General features: G+C 44.1%; 2 protein-coding genes across 5 annotated transcripts; both read left to right on the top strand.

The window, feature by feature from the left end:
* The first annotated feature begins 80 nt into the window (after window positions 1–80).
* stxbp2 (syntaxin binding protein 2) lies at window positions 81–12,409 on the top strand. 2 transcript variants are annotated; one of them, XM_061845623.1, is made up of 19 exons: window positions 81–229; window positions 1,108–1,157; window positions 1,243–1,324; window positions 1,515–1,591; window positions 1,708–1,783; window positions 1,878–1,981; window positions 2,684–2,835; window positions 2,911–2,995; window positions 4,732–4,862; window positions 4,951–5,058; window positions 5,155–5,212; window positions 5,311–5,376; window positions 6,116–6,196; window positions 7,860–8,001; window positions 8,095–8,201; window positions 8,751–8,849; window positions 8,936–9,021; window positions 10,806–10,963; window positions 12,009–12,409. In XM_061845623.1, the coding sequence occupies exons 1-19, from the start codon at window positions 193–195 to the stop codon at window positions 12,122–12,124; spliced, it is 1,815 nt and encodes a 604-aa protein (XP_061701607.1). In that variant the 5' UTR covers window positions 81–192; the 3' UTR covers window positions 12,125–12,409. The 2 variants fall into 2 exon arrangements, with proteins under 2 accessions (XP_061701607.1, XP_061701606.1); XM_061845622.1 differs by having other exon boundaries at window positions 82–229; window positions 10,803–10,963; window positions 12,009–12,408.
* A 270-nt stretch (window positions 12,410–12,679) lies between these two features.
* On the top strand, window positions 12,680–22,039 carry LOC133514175 (uncharacterized). 3 transcript variants are annotated; one of them, XM_061845618.1, is made up of 14 exons: window positions 12,680–12,818; window positions 13,617–13,703; window positions 13,811–13,954; window positions 14,023–14,176; window positions 15,030–15,190; window positions 15,290–15,451; window positions 16,853–16,958; window positions 17,085–17,206; window positions 17,292–17,453; window positions 18,315–18,441; window positions 18,519–18,688; window positions 19,543–19,716; window positions 21,000–21,038; window positions 21,140–22,039. In XM_061845618.1, the coding sequence occupies exons 1-14, from the start codon at window positions 12,783–12,785 to the stop codon at window positions 21,572–21,574; spliced, it is 2,079 nt and encodes a 692-aa protein (XP_061701602.1). In that variant the 5' UTR covers window positions 12,680–12,782; the 3' UTR covers window positions 21,575–22,039. The 3 variants fall into 3 exon arrangements, with proteins under 3 accessions (XP_061701602.1, XP_061701600.1, XP_061701601.1); XM_061845616.1 differs by having other exon boundaries at window positions 17,046–17,206; window positions 21,140–22,038; XM_061845617.1 differs by having other exon boundaries at window positions 12,682–12,818; window positions 17,046–17,206; window positions 18,333–18,441; window positions 21,140–22,038.
* Window positions 22,040–22,402: the final 363 nt, after the last annotated feature.

Here is a 22,402-nt window from a genome sequence, read left to right as displayed (position 1 = left end):
CCGTGTTGCTTATACGAGTAAATGTGCAAAATGATGTCAACTCTTATTGAAAACGATGAAAAGAAACAAAACCTCACGACGTGTCATGTCGCCACCACACTTTAGGGGGCACTGTTTCCCAGGAAATGAAGACCGTTTGGGTGGAATTTAACAACAAGGAAGTGACCAACAAGTCACCCGACCTAAGTTAAGATGGCACCGATCGGGCTAAAAACAATAGTGGGAGAAAGTAAGTGACACATATTTGCGTTTAGAACTATTTGAATGCGTGTTCTGCTGTAGGGTTTTGATTCCATTTCCAAATTTCTGCAATGTAATCGAGTTGTTAAGGTGAACGTGACGTACGAGAAGTTGGTTCTTCGATGCTGTTTCCGGGCTTACCTCTCAAATCAAAATACCGAATTCAAACGGTGTCACCCGAACGACGTAATTTACAACGAGCAGCAAATATTGACTTTGTGGATTTTCTCAATTACATCTTCATATGTAATTTCGTTAGTTTAGAGTGAGAGTAACTTCAAGCTGACTGGGAAGTTCAAGGCTAATGGCAGCTAGCTTACGTAATGGGGAAGTTAGCCGAGTTTTCTTTCCGATTGATACGTAAAAAAAACAAAAATTTGAAAATGGAGCAAGTTTTAACAAATATCCCTCTTACAGATTTTGCTTCGTTTAATTTTTGTGTCATATATTTAAATGGTATTTGTCATCATTTACTCAGCAACTAAAAATAAATGCTGTCATTTTGAGTCATGAATTTCAAAATATATGACGGTGTTATTGTTTTTACTATGAAAATGAATCTTTTGCATATCGTACACTCGGTGGGATCAAGTATCCTAGTTATTGGAGTATTAAAGCAATATTTAAAGGTGCATCCTGATTTAATGATAAAACGCAGTGTAATGGTAATTTAAGATGACTTCATCATTTTACAGATTTACTTGCACTCAACTTAAAACATAAGACAATAAAGTCTCAAACAATCTGATGAGTAAGGTTTTCTTATTGTTCTCACGATGTGCAGTAACTCTCCAATGCAGTTGAGTTTGAAGTTGGTACAAAAAGAAAACACTATTCTGCAACAATATATAATCTGTTTCTCTACAGAAATTCTAAACGGTGTAATCAAGAGTGTAAGGAAGGATGGCGAGTGGAAGGTAAACATGGGCCAAACATAGTTTAAAAAAAAACCTTTGCTCTAACTTGCATTTATTAATTTGGTTGTCAAATAAATGTCTTCAGGTACTTATCGTGGACCACATGAGCATGCGCATTTTGTCATCTTGTTGCAAGATGTCAGACATCTTGGCAGAGGGGGTCACAAGTAAGTGTTCAGTGTCAAGTGCTGCTTTGTATCCTGCTGAGCACAATGATGAACATACTTACACGGCCGTGTTTGACACAATTCTTGTCGTCGGGGATGAATTAATGCTTCTCAAAATTGGATTTCACACCGAAGGTTTCATTTTGTGATGATTTTAACGGGAGCTCGTTTTGGTCTCTCATGCTTTCAGTTGTGGAGGACCTTTATAAAAGCAGGGAACCCATCACGTGTCTGGAGGCCATATACTTGATCACACCAGTGGAAAAGGTCTGCCGTCGCCTTTTCAAGTTTAATACCAGGGATGGGCATAATAATTGATGAGTCACCCAATAATAATTTGGTCGATTGTGTGGAATAATTTCTGTGTCTCCTTTGACTTGCAGTCAGTTCGAGCTCTCATAAACGACTTTAAGGACACCGCTTTTACCTACAAAGCCGCTCACATCTTCTTCACCGACAGTAAGACACTGTGTTGGTGTGTTGTAAAACAATGAAAATATTGACTCGAGTAATTTTGTGTCCTTTATTATTATTATTTTTTTTATTCCAACAGCATGCCCGGATAATTTGTTCAATGAAATTGCTAGATCCAGAGTCTCCAAGGCCGTCAAGACGTTGAAAGAGATTAACGTCGCTTTCCTGCCGTGTGAGTCTCAGGTGGGCGTTTATAAATATAAATTCACTTCATTCTAAATGTTGTTTTTATGGTTGGGGTGAGGGCGGAACACTTGCTTTGGCCTGCAGCGGAAGTCTAAACAGATAAAACCTAACTTGAGAGTTTCTGAGGACTTTATAAATACTGAATGCCCCTGCTTTTAATGTGGTTAATAGTCCTACGTTTGAGGATAAGCGGTACAGCTCATGGTACTGTCCATCACTAAAAGGACACCATACAGTCAGTGAAACGTGGTAGTGGGCAGAGGTATGGTGCTTTGGGGATGTTTTATCTCAGCTGAAACCGTTTATGAACTGTTTAAAATTGTGCAAAACTGTCAGGCTTAATCCTTGAAAGAAAAAAAACATGTCAGAAAAAAGCCTAAAACAACAACTGTGTGCTAACTCCCATTTAACATGACTTTGGATCTGATTGGTTAATTCTGAGCACAGCCACATTCCAGTTTTAAGTGGGTGTGCACAGTTGTGCAACCGCATTATCTCAGTTGTTTATTTTTACTTCCCCATTTGAAAAGATGGAGGAAAAAAAACTGTTAGAGGCGTACTGGTTATATGTTGTATTAATGGTGGAACACTGTTTGAAAATAGTGTGTGCATTATTTATTTTGTTTTTGGGGAAAGCAACTCTACCGCTATGCAAGTGCACCCAATCAAGTGTCATTTTCTTCCCCGCGCCCCCTTCAGGTGTTTTCCTTGGACTATCCATCCTCCTTCCACTCCTTCTACAGCCCCAAGGCCAATAAAGACGCCAGGGACAAAATGATCGAGAGTCTCGCCGAGCAGATCGCCACCTTGTGCGACACGCTCAAAGAGTACCCCGCCATCCGATACCGCAAGTATGCGCCTGCCTCGCATCTTGCACGCGAGCTGAATACATTCCGCTAATTTCATTGCGTTCGTGTCTCCCCTAGCGGCCCAGAAAGGAACGCCAAATTGGCCGAAGAAGTTTACCAGCGCCTCAACGCCCACAAAGCAGACAACCCGAGCATGGGAGAGGTTTGAGTGCATTATTACCACTACATGCTTTTTTTTTTTTTTTTTTTTTTGGGTGCATGTTATTTAGAAGTGAATTATTCTTCTCCTTTTATTCTACTCTAGCAGCTTTTTCCCATACAATAATCTAAACATGCACTGGGATGATGCAGATTTTCACCTCTACAGGTTGTGGGTGTCTATTTTTCCATTTCTTCACTTCCACTTTCTTCTTTTTTTCTTTCCTCTTTCTCTTAGCTCACCTTTCTTTGCTGTTGGATGAGTCTTATCAGGCATGTATTATTTTTCTGCGTTCATTTTTTTGGTGTTACCTTGAGAATGTCCAGTTGTTTGCATGAGAGGAGAAAGGATGCAGGGGGTCGTGCTACAAAGCCACATTTGTACGTGCAAAATTCTACCACTAAGGTATGCAGTTAGGTCATAATTACAGTATATATTTGTATGAGAAAAAAATTTCCTGTTGTAAATACTGTAATTTCCGGCCTACAGAGCGCACCTGATTATAAGCCTGCATTTGTAAAGGAAATACCATTTGGTACATACATAAGCCGCAACTGCCCACATTGAAACACGAGATATTTACAAAGAAAGATGGAACACAGAAAGAGTTTTCAAAGTTTTAATACCTTAGCTTAACGTAGCAACAACACGGTAGCATGAACAGGGCTGGTAAAAAAACAAAACAAAACATATTGTTAAAAAAAATAAAATAAAACAGCCACGGCAGCTACACAGTAGCAACACAATAGCACAGCACTAAGGGGCGGTTAAAAAAACCCAACATACCTAAATCACTGAGACGCGGAAGTAACACAGCAGCAACACGCTAGCGCGGTGCTAAATGGACCTGTTAAAAAAACATGCCAGTAAAAATCACTGAGACACGGCAGTAACGTAGCAGCAACACGCTAGTGCAGCGCTAACAGGGCAGGTTAAAAAAAAAAACATACCGGTAAAATTGACTTCCTCGGCACATATATTCCACCAGTCTCACTCTTCCTTTTTCCGCCCGAGTGCCCCCTTGCAGCAGTTGGAAAAAATGCACAGATTAGCCGCATCACCGTATAAGCCGCAGGGTTGAAAGCGTGTGAAAAAAGTCGTGGTTTATAGGCCGGAGATTACAGTATATAGGTTCCAGGATTAGCTTCAGAAATGTGAAACAAGCGCTGTTTGTCCGCAGCAAACTCACAAAAGCAGCAGTTTGGCAGATTCTCCAAAAAAAAAAAAAAAAAAAAGAAGTTTCAAGGTGTTTATTTGCCACTCCTGGTAGAAGTAATTGTCAAACTCAACATAAAAGAAAGATAGTTACTTGTTGTGTATATAAAACAAATGCATAGCTTTGCTTTCGGTAAGTCCATTTAGCTCATAGCTAACAAACAAAGCAAAATGCATTCGTCAGGCTAATGAATGGCAATAGTGTTGCTTAGCTTTAACCCTTCGTGCAGTGGATATTTAACCACAAATGGTGAAGCAATACATGTAGATTGGTAATATTACAATACAGTATCCTCGCAATGCCTCAAATTTATTACCTTTTGTAATGTCAAAATAAAAAATACTGTGATGTTAGTACAGTTGTAAACCAAGGCCCCCCTGTACCACATAGTCCTGCATGAGTGTGAAAATATAACCTCCCCACACAGTCGCACACATGGAAATCCATCCGATGTGGCTTGCATGGTTAAATAAAAATCAGTCTTCAAACTAGTGTATATATAATGTTTTTTACCTGATTTCAGGGGGTAAACAAGGGTCGCTCCCAACTCCTAATCGTCGACCGCGGGTTCGATCCCATCTCGCCGCTCCTCCACGAGTTGACATTCCAGGCGATGGCCTACGATTTGCTGGATATCCAAAAAGACATCTACACGTAGGTGGACACCCTGCTCGGGAATGCCGCTCGTTTCCTTTTTCCTCGGCGGTGTTCTTGTCTGACGTGTAACTTTTGTCTTGTTTAGTTATCAGACGACCGGCATTGGGAATTCCAAGGAGAGAGAAGTCTTGCTGGATGAAGACGACGAGCTCTGGGTTCAACTCCGGCACTTGCACATCGCTGACGTCTCCACGTGAGTATGGCGGTGCTTAGCTCACCTCAAGATGTATCCAACTGCCTTTTTCACATGACTTCCTTAAGTTTTTTTTTTTTTTTTTTTTTTTTGTAGGAAGGTGACCGAGCTGCTCAACACCTTTTGTGAGAGCAAAAGGATGTGCACTGATAATGTAAATGACTTTCTATACTTTTGTAATAATTCTGGATGCAAAACACTCTTTTTCTGCTCCTGTTTGGCGAAATCAGCATTGTTGTTGTTGTACTTTAGGCCAACATTAAAGATCTCTCCCAGATGTTAAAGAAGATGCCACAGTACCAGAAGGAGCTGAGCATGGTAAGCGCGATGGCTGTCGAATCTTAAAACGCATTCAGAAAACTGATTAAGTGTTGTCTTAACATTATGTCTACATTAATACCGTAATTTACGGCCTACAAGCCACATTTTTTTCACGCGCTTTCAACCCTGCGGTTTATGTTTGATGCGGTTAATTTGTGCATTTTTTCAAACGGCCGTAAGGGGGCACTCGAGCAGGAAAGGTAAGAGTGAGAACGGTGGAATATATGTGCCGAGGAAGTGACTTTTACCGGTCCGGCTCTGTTAGCGCTGCGCTAGCGTTAAACTCTCTGCGTACCGTCTTTCTTTGTAAATATCTCGTGTTTCAATGCTTTTTACACAGCTGTACCCTGTCTGTACCAAATGGTATTTCCTTTACAAATGTATTGGGTGAGGCTTATAACCAGGTGCGCCCTGTAGGCCGCCAAACTAACAAAAAAAAAAAAGTTTACAAGGGATTTTTCCCCCAAAATATATATAAATAATTCAAAAAGAATAACAGCGTAATGTGGTGATCATTAACGTAATGTTATGATGTGATGTCGTAAAGTTAAACAAGTACATGTTCAGCAAATGCTACATGTGTTCCTTCATGTGCTTTTAAACAAATATTGAATGATTTTGCGTCTTAAGATCGTTTGGGGATTTTGACATTGATTTTGTGCTTGTAACATTCCACAATAGGAGGTTTTCTCTTTAAAAAATATTTTCTTACTGCTGTTTTTGTTTTTCTTTTTAGTACTCCACTCATTTGCATCTGGCCGACGCTTGTATGAAGACATTCAAGGCCTCCCTCGATAAGCTCTGTGAAGTGGAACAGGTCAGTGTTTTGTGAAAGTATCAACACGTACTGCCGCCACAGTACATTTTATTACATTTTTATATATTTATTTTATTTTGTAAACACATCTGCAAAGGTCATGCTTTACCACATCTGGTCGGAGAGCACATCTGGAGTTGACATAAATAGAAGTAGGATAATGGACTGTTGAGCCGCCCAGCACAGGAAAGAAGCCTTCGATTCCCAACCGGACCATTAAACTTCTCGGGACTTGTGTGTGCGTGTGTGTGTGTGTGTGTGTGTATATCTGTGTTTTGAAAACAAAGCGTCTGTATTTATATGAGCTGAAGTCGAACTCTGCTAAGTTTGTTACGCGGAACGTCCGGCGGAAAAATGTCTTTGTCCCATTTTGCGCATTGAGTGACCTCCGTTTTGTTGATAGCAACGTGTGTGCGCGCGTGTGGTATTTAAAGGTCAAGTGTCATGCCTGTAAACATTATAAAATAGATATTGTAATGATAAATACAATATAAAATACAATAAAAATACTTCAATGTCTGTGCAAAAAATAAATATGAGCGGACAGCGCGTCATCCATGCGCAAAGTTGCGGAAGTCTCATTCGACATCGAAGTGGTAGCCATATTGCCTGCATCGTCTGCCCATTACGTCACGCCGGGACATTCGCCATTGAAAACACGCTGTGCCACCTACTATGGGAAACGGAAGCTCATTTCAAAGAATAGAACATCTCACAATCGAGTGAAGTGAACGGGGCATTATTGCCCTATTGTTTCGTGCCATATTTAGATGATATGCGGATCACTTCTAACTAACAACAGACTCCCAGACAGTATGTAGGAGCCAGCTCGTCCGAAGCTGTGCTCAGTGCCGACGGGTACATCGACACATTTAGCACCCGATTTATGTGCGCGGGTATTTTGTTATATTCTGAGAGGATTACGTCGCCACACCCCACCCCTCCAAACTATTATTATTTTTTTTTTGGTAGCTGCATACACACCTACCTGTCATTTGGAACCCGCGAAGCTCTCGTCCTATGCAATCCATTTTTCACAACAAACTGGGTCTTTTTGACAAGTATGAAGGGTAAATCCATCCTCCCGCGTGTTCAAACAATATCCAGCAATGCAACGAGCCGGCATTTTGGCTAACACGAAGGAATAAAGAGCTACCTTCCATCAGGTAAAACTAGTAGAAACATACAAGCTGCTACTAAGGTCACTTCCTGCTTCTTCTCGTAAACAAATCCCTCGAGATGATTTTCATGGCGGGAGTTACAAAAAGCCATATACAGTATGACAAAATCATGTTGTGTGGTGAAAAAAAAACGTATGGATCCATTCCGGTTGCCTTTTTTTTTTTCTTCCATTAATAACGTGCTAAAAATCATGCATTTCATGACAGTGGCACTTTAACGGTAACTAGCCATTGGTTTTAAAACACGTTCGCTCCCATTGACGGCTTTAGTTAGCTTTTAAAATATCCACGTAAACTGGGTGAGCATGCAGTGAAGGATGTTTTTTTCTTCATCAATTCCATTTTTGTGAAAATTTGTGATATTAAAAATGAATACTTGTTGACATTTATAATATTTTCAACATTTCATGTAAGTGAAACCTACTGGTTAAGTTGTGAAATGAAGAGTCGATGTCACGTTCCTTCTCACTCTCCCCCTACAGGACCTCGTGATGGGCGTAAACGCAGAGGGGGAGCCTCTAAAAGACGCCATGAAGAGCATCGTGCCCGTGCTGCTCGACAACGAAGTTTCTGCCTACAACAAGATCCGCATCATCTTGCTCTTCATATTCCACAAGAAAAAAGGTATCCGCTTCCTCCCCCTTGCCGACTCCAAAATCAACCGCTGCGCGTGTTCCTTTTTCTCACGACCTCGAGCGATTCTGCGATTGGTTGCAGGCATCGGGGAAGAGAACTTGGACAAATTGATCCAGCACGCCAACGTGACCGCCGACAAGAACATCATCACGAACTTCCAGAGTCTCGGCTGTAACATCATCGCTGGGGTATTTTATTTCGACACCGTTAATAAAAGTGTAATAAACCCACAAACTACTCTTGGTTTGAATGAAAAATCCCCCAGCCAAAGATAAGATTTAAAAAAAAAAAAAAAAAAATCTTTAACTAACAGATAAACCATTGTTAATAATCCATTCCTGAACTGGTCGCCAGCCAATCGCAGGGCACTTTGAGACAAACAGCCCCACTCACAATCACACCTACGGGCAATTTAGAGTGTCCATGTTGCATGTTTTCGGGATTGACCTCACATAATGCCTTCTTTTTGACTGATATTTCACATATCCCAGTATGTTGTCGCAGTAAGACGAAGTGTCAAATAATCATTGACTCCATCCGGCCATATTTTGCAATCGTTCTACTTTGGTTAAATACGGTTTGTTTCGTGGTGTTGGAACAAGAGATTACTTTGAACATCGTGGGCCCTCATGGGGAAATTGTCCCTTGAACCAAATAGATCCGTTTCTTTTGGCCGTTGTCGCCACTCCCAGCCCACGAACTGAGAATTGCAACTTGCACCGATTTTTGTGTTTTAGGGCGTCAATGCCGGTACAACGCTGCCAGATCGCAAACAACGTGCCGACAGCACGTATCAGCTCTCCAGATGGACGCCCATCCTCAAGGACATCATGGAGGTATGAGGCTTTTTTTTTTTTTTCCAATCAATATCTTTCATTTTTATCCCCCCGATGTGCAATCTCAATTGAGTCTTGTGTCCCAGAACATCATAGAAGACAAGGTGGACAAGCGCCACTGGCCCTTCATATCGGACCCCGCCCCCATTAGTACCACTCAAACAGCTGTCAGGTGGGTCCCAAAATAATTACCCCCCAAAATATGCTGTAGACCAGGGGTGTCAAACTCATTTTTCTCACGGGCCACATTGTTGTTCCGGTTTCCCTCAAAGGGCCGACTGTGGAAAAAAAAACATTTAACCAAATCCTCATATTTACATCATCAATTTATGAACTAATTTTGGAATCAGAATTCAAGGGTAATGTGTTTTTCCAACTATTCCCGTTTGGTAACACAAAAATGCTTGTAATAGCTCAACTGTATCATTTAGGATACATTGCAATTTGAAATTTTGGTACAGATTTTTACAAGAATCACATAAATTAACACTCTAGATTTGGCTTTGCGGGCCACATGAAATCATGTGGCGGGCCAGATCTGGCCCCCTGGGCCTTGAGTTTGTCACCTGTGCTGTAGACCACAGGTGTCAAACTCACAGCCCGGGGGCCAGATGTGGCCTCTTGCATGATTTTATGTGGCCCGCGAAGGCAAATCATGTGTATCAACTTCCATGATTTTTGTTATAATATGCACCAAAATTTCAAACTGTCACATATCATAAATGATGACGTTGAGATATTGCGAGCATTTTTGTGTTCCCAAACATCAAAAATAGTTGAAAAACCCATTACTCTTGATTTCTGATTCCAAAACTATTTGAGCCACTTTATGCGTAAATATGATGAGTCAATTAAATTGATTAAAGATTTTTGTGGTTTCAGTCATAATGGAACTACAATGTGTCCCGCGACAAAGCCGAGTTTGACACCCCTGCTGTGGACCAACACCTATGGTCAATTTTGAGTTTTCAACTCACCCATTGTTCATCTCCTTGGAATGTGGGAGTACCCGCAGAAAATTCACGTAAACGCGAGGGAGAACATGAAGACTCCACACAGGAAGGTTTGAGCCTTGAAAATCTGAGGCAGATGTGCTAAACACTAGTCCAACATGCCAATAAGGTCCAAAACATTGAAGTTGTGTGCAGCAGTAAACCATCCATCCATTTTCTTTGCCGCTTATCCTCACGAACGTCGCAGGGAGTGCTGGAGCCTATCCCAATTTAGAGTGTCCAATTAATGTTGCATGTTTTTGGGACGTGGGAGGAAACCGGATTACCCGGAGGAAACCAATGCAGGCACGGGGAGAACATGCAAACTCCACACAGGCGGGTCCGGGATTGAACCCGTGGCCTCAGAACTGTGAGGCCAACGCTTTCCAGCTGCGCCACCCAGCAGTAAACCAATTTGTAAAAAAAAAAAAAAAAAAAAATAGATGCAATAGAAAAACAGAACAAAGCTTATACAGGAAGGCCGTAGACGACGTTCAAACCAAAATCCTCGAAACCGCGAGGCCGACATTTTCCACTTGTCCATTTTTAGAACATTCTTAGGAGACGACATAATGCAGCCACCTGTGTTTAAACAAACAGAACTGGGGGGGGTCACAGACGGATTATTTTTGTCCGATAAAAGCTTTTATCCCTGTAACTAAGTCCTAGTGGCGCTCATTTGGTGGGGGGAAAAAAAAAAAAACTCGAGTGAGTGGAAATTTTAAAAGGTGAAAAGCCAGTTTTGCGTCAAATACTTTAATCCTTCAGGGACTTCCCGTCTCCGTAGCGTTTTGCGGCCCAGGCGGGTTGCACTACTCATAATCTGCGTGATGCACAATGCCGGCGTCCTTCCCGTGCTGAAAATAAATTTGAGCAGTCATGAAAAGGACTCGGGCCGTTGAAAAGTGTGTCGTAGACGATTTCGGGCCTCCGCGGGGTCTCATTTGGACTCCCATTCCAGCAGCGCTCGTCTGGGCCACTGGCACAACAACAGACCTCCGACCGAGTATCACACCGGACCCAGGCTCATCGTCTTCGTCATTGGCGGGCTGACCCACTCGGAGATGCGCTCGGCCTACGAAGTCACCCGAGCGTATGCCGGGAAGTGGGAAGTGCTGATTGGTGAGCGTTTTTATTTCAGCCCAACTTCTAAAATCAAAATGCGCAAGAAATGTGTAGTATTTTTTTTATTTTAGGAGTACAGGTGATACCGATACTTAACGATATCATCACCTTGTCGGTATCAGCACATCCATAGTGTTGTTAAAATGTAGTTATGTATGCGTATAAGTATAGAGAGTTCACATCTCGTTGGGTTAAAGATATGTGGATGTTGGTTTGTATGTAACTATCTTTTGTTCGTGTGTTTTTCGACGTGTATACAGTGATGCCTTGGTTCTCGACTGCTCTCCGTTCCAGAAAACGGTTCAAGAAGTGATTTGTTTGAAAACCAAATCGATGTTCCCCATTACAATGAATGGAAAAAGAAATAATCCGTTCTAAACTGAAGAAATTTGGCTTTTTAAAGCATTTTTTTTTTTAGCTTTTCCTGATTATAAACTGCATAGTAGAAATACATGTATTGTTAAAATACTTTATATAATACAATAATTTAAGAAATATATTTATTTTTTGCTTAAAATGTTTGTTTTAGTAATGGAGTACGCTAGGCTGGGAGTGCATTGCCGTATCTATCGCGACTTGGCCCCCAGCCTTGGACACTTTTTTTTTTTTGGGAAATTAACAAAAAGTGCAGAAGAACTTTAAACAAGCAACTTGCCTTCTTTGGAGCCATGATTGGGGATAATACGGTGGTCCTCGAGAAGAAGAAAAACAACAGTCACTGCCGGGACACGTCTGTGTACAGAGGCCGAGAACCTAAAAGTGCACCGTTTGCGCTACTCACATGATGTAATTTTCCGGGTCGTGTCAGCTGGTCTGGCCACGTGCAATACGTTATTTCCGGGTTTTGTCGGGGTTATTCAAGTATCGATCTTGGTCCGAAAACGGAAGCAAAAAAATCTCGAAATTTTCGTTCAAAAACGGGGGCGTTCGAGAACCGAGGCTTTATTGTAATGTGTTCAAATTAAAATGAAATAATTAGTGAATGACTTTTTTTTTTTTTTTTTCCCCATTTTTGCTGCGTCCCCCCCCCCCCACCCGCCAGGCTCCTCTCACATCCTGACTCCGACCGGCTTCCTCGACGACCTCAAGAGCCTGGACCAGGTTCCTAACCCCAATTGTGAAGATCACGTGGACCCCAACAGTGGGCGGGCACAATGAAGGACGAGCCGCCCCTTCCTTTTGATTGGCTCGTACGTACACAGGACGGCAATATTAGATTTGAAGTTAAACGTGAAGACTTTTGTCTTTAGATAAATCAGTCCTGTGCTCATTTGAAGGTATTTTAACGACTACTAGCCTCGTCTCCCCCGTTAATGACATCACTGGATGATCCTTGGAATGTACCTTAAATTAAACCCCCCCCCCCCCCCCCCGCTTCCTTGTCCAGGTAAATCTGCTAATCTTGCACATGACTTAATTATAATGCTGGAATGTGGTGTTTCTTTGTCGTGTATGAAAGAAGTAATAAAAAGAAAGAATATTCACATTATTACGGCGTTTTTCGTCATGACCTCGCCCCGTTGGGGAAATGCGTTGACCGTGGAGAGACTTCTTAATGGCAAGTGACGGGTGGGGTTGTCGTACACCTACCTACGGGCGGGGGGGGGGGGGGGGGGGGGGGGGGCGCGAGAAAGACGGATCATCCCTTTCCGTGCCGAGGATTATGTTTTCATCTCGGATTACAGATGGCAATATTAAGAAGAGGCCACGGGGACGCGGTCCTAATGGCGATGGGTTAATACGCGGCACTTAAGTCGACTTAAAAGCGTTTCCCGCGAGCGACGTCGGCGACACGATCACTCGGACGGCGCTCCGGATGTCGGCGAACTTTTGCCGCCGTCCGGCCGTGACGGTGAGCGCAACTTTTATTCTTCATTTTACTTAGAAATAAGAATGCCATAATAGTTTAATAGAGTATCATAATCTCTGCAGTACAAGTTTATTTATTTTTTTTTTTAGACCTAAATGTCTAAATTACACTTTTTGAGGAGCACCAGGGATTCAGTTCAACCTGGTTCATTTTATTACATCTTTTTTTTTTTTTTTTTTTTTTGACACAATCAGAGGTATTGATTTTCCAATAGATTTATTTTTGTGGTTGTACTTTAGAGAGGATTTCAACTGCACTGCTGTTTCTAATATTTTGTCCATTATTAAGATATAAAGGGGTATTTTTATGCATCAGAATATGGTAGAAAAGATCATTTAATTCTAAAAAAATTGTAAATGTGTACAGATTTATTCAATGAATGGGAATATACTTTAAAGAAAAATTCCCAATTAATATCTGTATTAAAATGAATTGTGATTGGGAGTTTCATTGATATTCTAATTTATTGAGTTTTAAGGTCACCAAAATATTAGAATCTGTCGATGTGTGCAGATTTATTTAACACATGGGAATATACTTGAAAGAAAAATTCCCAATTATTATCCATATTAAAATGAATTGTGATTGGGAGTTTCGTTGATATTCTAATTTCTAATTTGTAGTTGTAAAGACAGATTTATTTATTTACTTTAGGTGTCCCTAATGTTGTGACCAATAAGATATTCCAGGGAGAAAGTTGCCCGCAGGCCGCTTTATTAATTACACAACTCAAAGAAGAAGAAAAGAAAACTTTTCCATCATTTTTGATAAAACCCACAGGACCCTGCTGGAAGATCAGAGTCGACACTGGACATCATGAGTTCATCAGAGCGAGGGCCAGCGGAAGGTTCCTCTGCTGAGCAGCAGGTGCGACTGTCATGGCAGCAGCCAAGTACCAAGTACCTGAAAACGTCCGTTTTCTCACCATGTCAGCATTCCCCCCCTCCCCCATCTCCCCCCCCTTTTCTCAGCAGATGAAAGATTTCCTCCGTCATCCATCCTCGGCCCCTCAGATTTCAGTGACCCTGAGCACCCCGGATGTCAACAGAAGGCTGCTCTCGTTGCCGGGCAACCGGCCGCAGATTCCCATTGAGCGAGCCCGCGTCCATTCCGTCGAGGTCAAGGGGCGACCCCCGCCGTGTTTGACCGACTCTCATTCCGCGTATTAATTGCGATGTCTTGGCAGTCGGCCGAGGAACGGCAGAAGTTGATGAATCTGGTCTATCGCGGCCAGCGAGGGCGCATGGACGAGCAGTGCTGCGCCTTGGACCCCAGCCGCAGTGCCCCCTGCTCCCCGACGCTCTCTGGCAGGAAGCCCCCGACTGATGCACCCAACAAAGGTGAATATTTACTATCCTAGAAATCGTTTTATTGTTGTGCCCTGCGATTGGCCGGCAATCAGTTCAGGGTGTTTTTCCGCCTCCTGCCCGTTGAAAGCTGGGATAGGCTCCAGAACCCCCTGTGACCCTCATGAGGATAAGCGGCAAATACAATGGATGGCTCATCAATTATCTATTTCATAGTAACAATCCATGATTTTATCTTGTTTATGCATTATTATTGTTTGAATAAATACATAATATTACATATAAATTATATCAATATTTTTTTAATTCTCACATATGTACAGTTAAATTTTTGAATACTAAGTTGATTAATAATATATTAACAATGGTTGATCTTGTAAATGTATTTTATTGAAGCATTTTTGTTTTCTATATATTTAAAAAAATACATTATCCTGACTAACAAATTTATGCTTACTTATTCAAAATTTAAAATCACACATTTTTTCCTTTTAATTGTAATTACTTTGAATTTCGTAACATTTTAGCGCAAAATATGTTTAGTTTGGGGCGGCATGGTGGATCAGCTGGAAAGCGTTGGCCTCACAGTTCTGGGGTACCGGGTTCAATCCCGGAACTGCCTGTGTGGAGTTTGCATGTTCTCCCCGTGCAACATTAATTGGACACTATAAATTGCCCATAGGTGTGATTGTGAGTGCGATTTGGTTTTTTCGTCTCGATGTGCCCTGCGACCAGTTCAGGGTGTACCCCACCTTCTGCCCGTTGACAGCTGGGATGGGCTCCAGCGCTCCCCACGACCCTCGTGAGGATAAGCGGCCAAGAAAATGGATGGATGTTTAGATTGCCTTTTGACACGTGACGCGTCCCCCGCGTGCCCCCCTCCCAGATTCTGACACGTTCTTCAAGTTGTTGGCCAACACTCAGTGCCGACGGCTGGACGACCAACGAGCGTCTCTGCCGTCGTTACCCAGATTAGACACCAAGGAGGCGGAGCCGTCAATCGGCGACGATTCCAGCTACTTGTGCTACATGGTCTCCAAAGTCCAGGTTATTTGTTCACATATCGGTGGATAGAAAAGCAACATTTTCTTAACAACTATAACCTCTACGTGTTCAATATGAAATAATAGCATAATGCACGTTCAGGGGAGCAGAATGGAAGATCAGAGATGCTCACTACCTCAAATCCACCGTGCGGAGTCGGCACGGAAGGAAGGCGACGCTTCCGGCCTTCCGCGCTCGGCCTCCTCCGGTCCCGGTTCAGACGGGGAACGGCCCAAGAGCCGAGCTCAGGCATCCGCGAAAAAGGTACGCTCACGAGCAAAACTGAATGAAAAGTTAATCGAGTAAAAGTATTTACGCTCTGTTTCAATAGGATTATATATGAAGAGTTTGTTTTCAAAACGCGACATAGGCATTTTTTTTCAGATTTACGAAACTCGCGCCAAAATTATTATTAATTTTGGAGCGAGTTTCGTAAATCTGAAAAAAATGCCGCGTATGTCGCGTTTTGAAAACAAACTCTTCATATAGAACTCGTTCACCTGCGTCATAAATTCACTTAACTTTTGTTTACGTCGCCATATTGCCGGTCAAGCTAAGCATTGCTCAATGCGAAGTCGGTTGGAGACGACACGAAAATATGTCTGATAGCACAACCCCTCGAGTCTTGTCCGATACCGTTAGACATTTAGAAGGGGAAAATAAACGAAGGTACGTGGAAAAATTAGATAAACTCGGCATAGCGGACCCGTATTTAATACCGAAGTCGATGTTTTTGCCGATAAGACTGTTAATTCGCTTCCGCTTGTCTCGGACAATTGGATCTACTCGTCGAGATTTACACGGAAAGGTTTGAAAGCGTATAAAACTCTGGACGCATACAAATACTTCGTTGCTGGATGTGTTCTCATCAGGAATAAATCCCACATAGCGACGGTTTTGACAGCTCGTGAACGCGGAAGCGTGTTCGGCCACACGTTAACCTTAGCTGGAATCTGTCGATCTTTTCAGATCGTGTTCAATATTTAAATAAATGACCTCTGGTTTTACAAAAACTCGCATTCATTCACTATGATTGGGGAAAACATTTGGGACAGGGAGTGGGCTCCTCCATACACGGAAGCGTATTGCGACCACATGTTAACCTCCGTAAACCTCTGTGCCAGATTTTTTTTGTTTGTTTTTTTTAATACGCATTGTTCTCAAAAGATGCCAACTTGGCATTATAAATACTTTTTGGTAGTTTGAGATTGAGAAGAATAATTTCTACCTGAAATGAAAGATTGCTACACAGGCGTGTGTGTATTTTGGTCGCGCACCATCCATCATGTTTAATTGCCGAAATCCATCGATATTTTCTGGTCTTTTCATCTGGTATTCAATGACAACCAACAGCACAACAGGTTTTGGATATCGTAAGTATTCTTCTCCAGTTCAATGTCTCCCACAATGCTCGAGCGACGATACGGCGCCGTGAAAATGGCAACGTCACGTTGTTTTAGTATTGCTAATTAAAGTACACAACATATTTTGACAAAGTGAGGAGTAGAAAGTACAGTGTGTATTTCTAAACGTAAGGGGTAAACGTAGGAAGTTATCAGAAAGATAAAAGATTTACGGTACTGTTAGCGAAAAAGAAAATCAGCCACCGGGGTGTGACGAAATATGTGGTCACGAAGTTCCCAGTACAAATTCTCCGCCGTGCAGGTGTCGAGTCCAACGGAGCAGAAGCAACTGCTGCCCTCGCCGTCTAACGTGCGGCGAGGTGTCCTCGACGTCAGCCCCCGGGCTACACCCCAGCACAAGCCCGCAGGTCAGCGGCTCGCTAGCGGAAATTCAAGGGCATTTAACGCGAGTCGTGACGTGTCGCGTGTCTCCTCGTGGACGGGGGCCGGCCCAGATTCTGACAAGTTCTTCAACATGCTGGCCAACTCCCAAGGCAATCGTCTCGATGACCAGCGAGTGTCGCTTCCATCTTTGCCGGGGATCCAAAATGGAGGCGCGTCCCGGCCGTCCCAAGCGGACGCGAGCTATTTGTGTTACATGGTCTCCAAAGTCCAGGTTGGTTGGCCCCTTGCCCAATGTAAACGACGATGAAAAATTAAAATGATATTCAATATCCATCATTGCTGTTTTCCAATAACAGGGCTCCAGGCTTGACGATCAGAGATGTTCTGCGCCTCACGTCCTCCAAAATTTGGGCACACCAACGCCCCGGCGCAAAGTCTCGCCCGCTTCCGAGACGCCCGACAAACCTCCCAGGAGGTCCGGCTCCCTGAACCGAGACCGAAGTGACTCTCAACGGCAGGTGAGGCTCAGCGAGAGGAAAAGCGACAGGGAGACGGAAAATTTCATCCGAAAATGCCGTGGATGGGATTCTGAAACTAGCATTGATGACGCGGCGTTTATAATCCTTTACGCAACAAAAGTGAAGCAGCTTGTCTGGACAACATACAATAATGCTGGCATATATTCTTTATCCTCTGCAAAAAAACGAGAAAATTACTGCAATTCATAGAGTCACTTTGTTGTCAAATTCTTCTCTGTGCGTGATGTCTATATATGTATGTCTATGTTGTCAGCTGGTAAGGCGTCGGCCTCACAGTTCTGAGGACTCGGGTTCGATCCCGGCCCCGCCTGTGTGGAGTTTGCATGTTCTCCCCATGCCTGTGTGGGTTTCCTCCGGGCACTCCGGTTTCCTCCCACATCCCAAAAACATGCAACATTAATTGGACACTCTAAATTGCCCATAGGTGTGATTGTGAATACGACTTTTCTGTCTTCATGTGCCCTGCGATTGGCTGGCAACCACTTCAGGGTGTACCCCGCCTCGTGCCCGTTGACAGCTGGGATAGGCTCTGGAACTCCCCGTGACCCCCGTGAGGATAAGCGGCAAAGAAAATGGTGGGATGGATGTTGTACGGCCCCTGGTGGCAAAAGGTGGAGGATTTGGTCGCACAGTACATCAAATTTGCGAATCAGGGCACTGCTGGATGTGCTCTGCGATTGGCTGGCGACCAATCCAGGGTTTTCAGCTGGTATCGGTTCAAATTCAACTGCCGCAAGACCAAATGAGGACAAGCAGTATAGAAAATGGACGGCTGGGCGGAATTTATTATTGCTTGGGGTCGCAGGGTTTTTCTTGTTGTTGTTTTGCCGTTCGTCCAAGATTTCTCCATCTGAGCAGGAGCAATTCCTGAAAATGATGACTCACGCTCAGAGAGGACGCATGGAGGAGCAGCGCTGCACTTTGCAGCAAAGCCGAAGCTCGCCCACGACACCCACGCCGAGCCCAGGTGAAGCCCGTGCAGGTGGCAAAACAAACCGCCTCAACGTGTGGGGCGGGTCATCGACTATCTTGTCTTTCCCTCAGGTTTCCAAGTCTTTGATGCAGGTCCAGAAGCGGAGGCGCTCTTCCGCATGGTCGCCTGCAGTCAGGGCCGCAGGCTGGACGACCAGAGGGTCGCTCTGCCGTCGCTACCGGGGATAAGCAGGACGACGGAGGGAAAACACAACGGGAATCGTGCAAAAGCCACAACTCCGGTTTGTGTCAAATCCATGTTAAAAAAAAAAAAAAAAAAGTTCTTCTTCTTCTTCAAAAAAAAAAAAGGTTACCGTAATTCCCGGCCTGCAGAGCACACCTGGTTGTAAGCCTCAGCCAGTACATTTGTAAAGGAAATACCATTTGGTACGTACATACGCCGCCGCTATGTAAAAGCCGGAAGTGCCCACATTGAAAGACGAGATATTTACAAAGAAAGACGGTACGCAGAAAGAGTTTAACGCTAACACTAGCGCGGCACTGCCAGTCCGCTTAAAAAAAACTTACCGGTAAAAATCACTGAGACACGCCAGTAACACAGCAGCAACACGCTAGCACAGTGCTAACTCACATGGGCGGTAAAAGTCACTTCCACGGCACATATATTCCGGTGTCACTCTTACCTTTACCGCTCGAGTGCCCCTTTGCGGCCGCGAAGAAAAAAAAATGCACAATTGAGCCGCATCGCCGCATAAACCGCACGGTTGAAAGCGTGTGAAAAAAGTAGCGGCTTGTCGGCTGAAACTTACGGTACGTATTTTACGTGTGAGTTGAGACGAGTTCAGTTTGTTTGGTGGCCATGCTTGTAGCTAATATCAAATAATAAGGATGTAAATGGTAACACACTTTGCGCATCTCTGCATTCATGTATAACTCTCCACGTGTCCAGAAAAACTTTTGCTTTCTACATATTTTCCACTCACTTTTTTGATATGAAAGACAAGATTAGGAGCTACACGACATGCTTTTCGTGTGTTCTCTAAATGTCGCTATTTCATTTGTCGTATTTATGCACGCGAGACGTGTAGCCAATTAATTCCGCTCCTAACCTCGCGTGGTTCGCCTTTTCTGCCAGGTTAGCGGACCGCAAATCAGTGTATCTGAAAGCACACCGCCTGGAAGGCGTAGGGTTGAAGCGCCTGCGTCTCCGGCCCAAACGGCGAGCGCGCCGTCGGGCTGCGGCCTGCCGAAAGCTGCGTCCTTCAACTGCGAGACAGCACACCGGAGGTCGCTCGATTCCACAGCTCAGGTAAGACGCAATAAACGTAACAAACATCGAATGCTCACAAGTAGTGAGGGTGGCGCCTTGACAGATGAGTTTGAGCGTGTACGATGGCAGTGAGCTCAAATCGACTCACTTCAGCGGGAGTTTGACAAATGGTGAACAATTTGTCAAAAACGAGGCTTGGAGGTGTTCAATGCCACTCCTGGGTGAGGTTTTTTGTCAAGTGTCAAACTAAACATCAAACAAAAAAAAATGGCGCGTGTATTTTAAACAACCGCAAAACTTTGCCCCTGTTTAGCTTCATGCTAACAAACGATGCAAAACGCCATTGACATGCTGCCGCTTAACTTCGCAGATTCTGAACCCTTCAAGCAACATATTTGAACGCATGTTATTATCAAAATCGTCACAGTATAGAGTATACTTTTTTTCATCCATCAATTTTCTACCGCTTTTCTGGGTCAGTTCACGAGGGAAGTAGCTTCAGCAGGGATACCCAGACTTCCCTTTCCCCGGCCACTTCTCCCAGCTCTTCCGGAGGGATCCCGAGGCGTTCCCAGGATAGTCGAGAGACACGGTCTCTCCAGCGTGTCCTGGGTCATCCTCGGGGTCTCTTTCCGGTGGGACGTGCCCGGAACACCTCACCAGGGAGGCATCCGGATCAGCTGCCCCAGCCACCTCATCTGGCTCCTCTCAATGCGGAGGAGCAGCGGCTCGACACTGAGCCCATCCCGGATGACCGAGCCCATCCCTGAGGGAGAACCCGGACACCCTGCGGAGGAAACCCATTTCGGCCGCTTGTATCCGGGATCTTTTTGTTTCGGTCACAGCTCATCCTCATAGGTGAAGATCGGAACGTAGATCGACTGTTAAATTGAGACTTAGCTCCCTCTTCACCACAACGGACCGATACAAAGTCCGCATCACTGCAGACGCTGCGCCGATCCGTCTGTCGCGTTCTTCCCTCACTCGTGAACAAGACCCCAAGATACTTGAACTCCCGCACTTGGGGCAGGATCTCATCCCCGACCCGGAGAGGCGCACGTCACCCTTTCCCGACTGAGGACCGCGGTCTCGGATTTGGAGGTGCTGATTCTCATCCCACCCGCTTCGCACTCAGCTGTGAACCGCTCCAGTTTTGCTCTTTTTCTGTATGAAAAATGACTCCTATGACAGCGTCGTACGAAGTCAATCAGAGTAATAGTAGAACATGAATTCTTCTTCTTTTTAGTTTATATTTGCATGACTGGACTTTTTGTTCTGAATCCCATTCGTGTGTCGAATGACCACATATTGCCTCTTTTCAGGTGACTGTAAAGGTGTCAATGAGTTTCACGCCGCAGATGGTAAGCGTGAATATTTTTGATTCGCCTTAATGACGGCTTCATTGTTTGATTTTTTTTTTTTTTTTTTTTTTTTTTGTTTCTCATCTTCGTGTGCTTTAAAGGGCCACAGGAATTTCAACCAGTTCTGCACTTTCCCGGAGGTCTTCCTCAGTCTTGGCGCTCCGGGAGAAAATCTCACGATCCCTCTGAGCCCGAGGCCCGGGAGACCCGTATCCTTGAACCTGAACCTCCTCCCCAAGGAAGACGGCGACTCCCTGAGCCGCGCCCGCTCCGGGGCGTCGTCGCCCCGGCCCAAAGCGGCCAGGAAAGCAAATCCGGTTCGTTCCGGGCCTCCGGAACAGGGGCCGTCCGCGGCCGGTCCCGTCAGCCCCCGGGAGGAAGACTGCTTTTCCCTCATGGAGAAGGTTCACGCTGCCCACCTGCAAATGGGAGCGACTCAAGGGGGGCAGAAGCATAAAGGGGACCCAGTTAAAGGGAGGGGGAATGGAAAAAGGGGCGCCAAGCAAGACAGGAAGGATGGGGGGAATCAAATCTAGGCAGTACATCATCGAAAGAAAATCTTTTATCGGATTACAGGAGTTAATTTTTGTTCTCTCGAGCGCTCGTCGTCATTGGGTGAGCAGGAGGCCGTCCCGGCTGACTTTGGGCGTCGCGCGTCCCGCCCCGGTCGCCAAAAAGTCGTACACAACTCAAGATTGTGAATTCAAATTTGTCTTTTAATAAACCTAACATGCAGGGTTTTTTTTTTTTTTTTTTTTTTTTTTGAATGTGTAATAAAGCCAGAGGTGCATGCAGGCTCCACACAAGAGGGCCTCAGATTCAAACTCGGAACCTCTCAACTGTGAGGCAGATGTGCTAAAGACTCCTCTGCTGTTGTTGTACTTTACCTAAAATCATCCTAATTATAATCACTTCATGTCATTTAGTACTATTACCTGGAAAAAAACTCCTCTGCATTATGAATTGATACAAAATTGATATTTTTTTGTTGTTGTTGTGTAAACAAATAAAATAAAGTTCTAGAAATGCACACTTGTGGACACTCCCAATGTATATTTTTTTCTGCATGAAATTAATGTCAGTTTTTATTTTTTGGAAGTTTGTGTTGTGGGTGGTGGCGGCGTGACAAAATTGGATCTAATGAATACATTTTCACTGTGTTTAGTTACACAAAAATACATTTTAACTTGTGCGATCATTCCTCAGTATGAGCATTTTGAAACATTGTGGTAAGAAGTGCTCTAGATTTTGAAACACGCTATCCATCCATTTTCTTTGCCGCTTATCCTCACGAGGGCCGCGGGGAGTGCCGGAGCCTATCCCAGCTGCCAACGGGCAGGAGGCGGAGGAAACCCCGAACTGGT

The sequence above is a fragment of the Syngnathoides biaculeatus genome, chromosome 16 (genome assembly GCF_019802595.1).
Source record: "Syngnathoides biaculeatus isolate LvHL_M chromosome 16, ASM1980259v1, whole genome shotgun sequence".
In the NCBI taxonomy this organism is placed as follows: domain Eukaryota; kingdom Metazoa; phylum Chordata; class Actinopteri; order Syngnathiformes; family Syngnathidae; genus Syngnathoides; species Syngnathoides biaculeatus.
The sequence above is the reverse complement of the archived record's forward strand: the minus strand, read 5'-3'. Positions and strand labels throughout refer to the sequence as shown.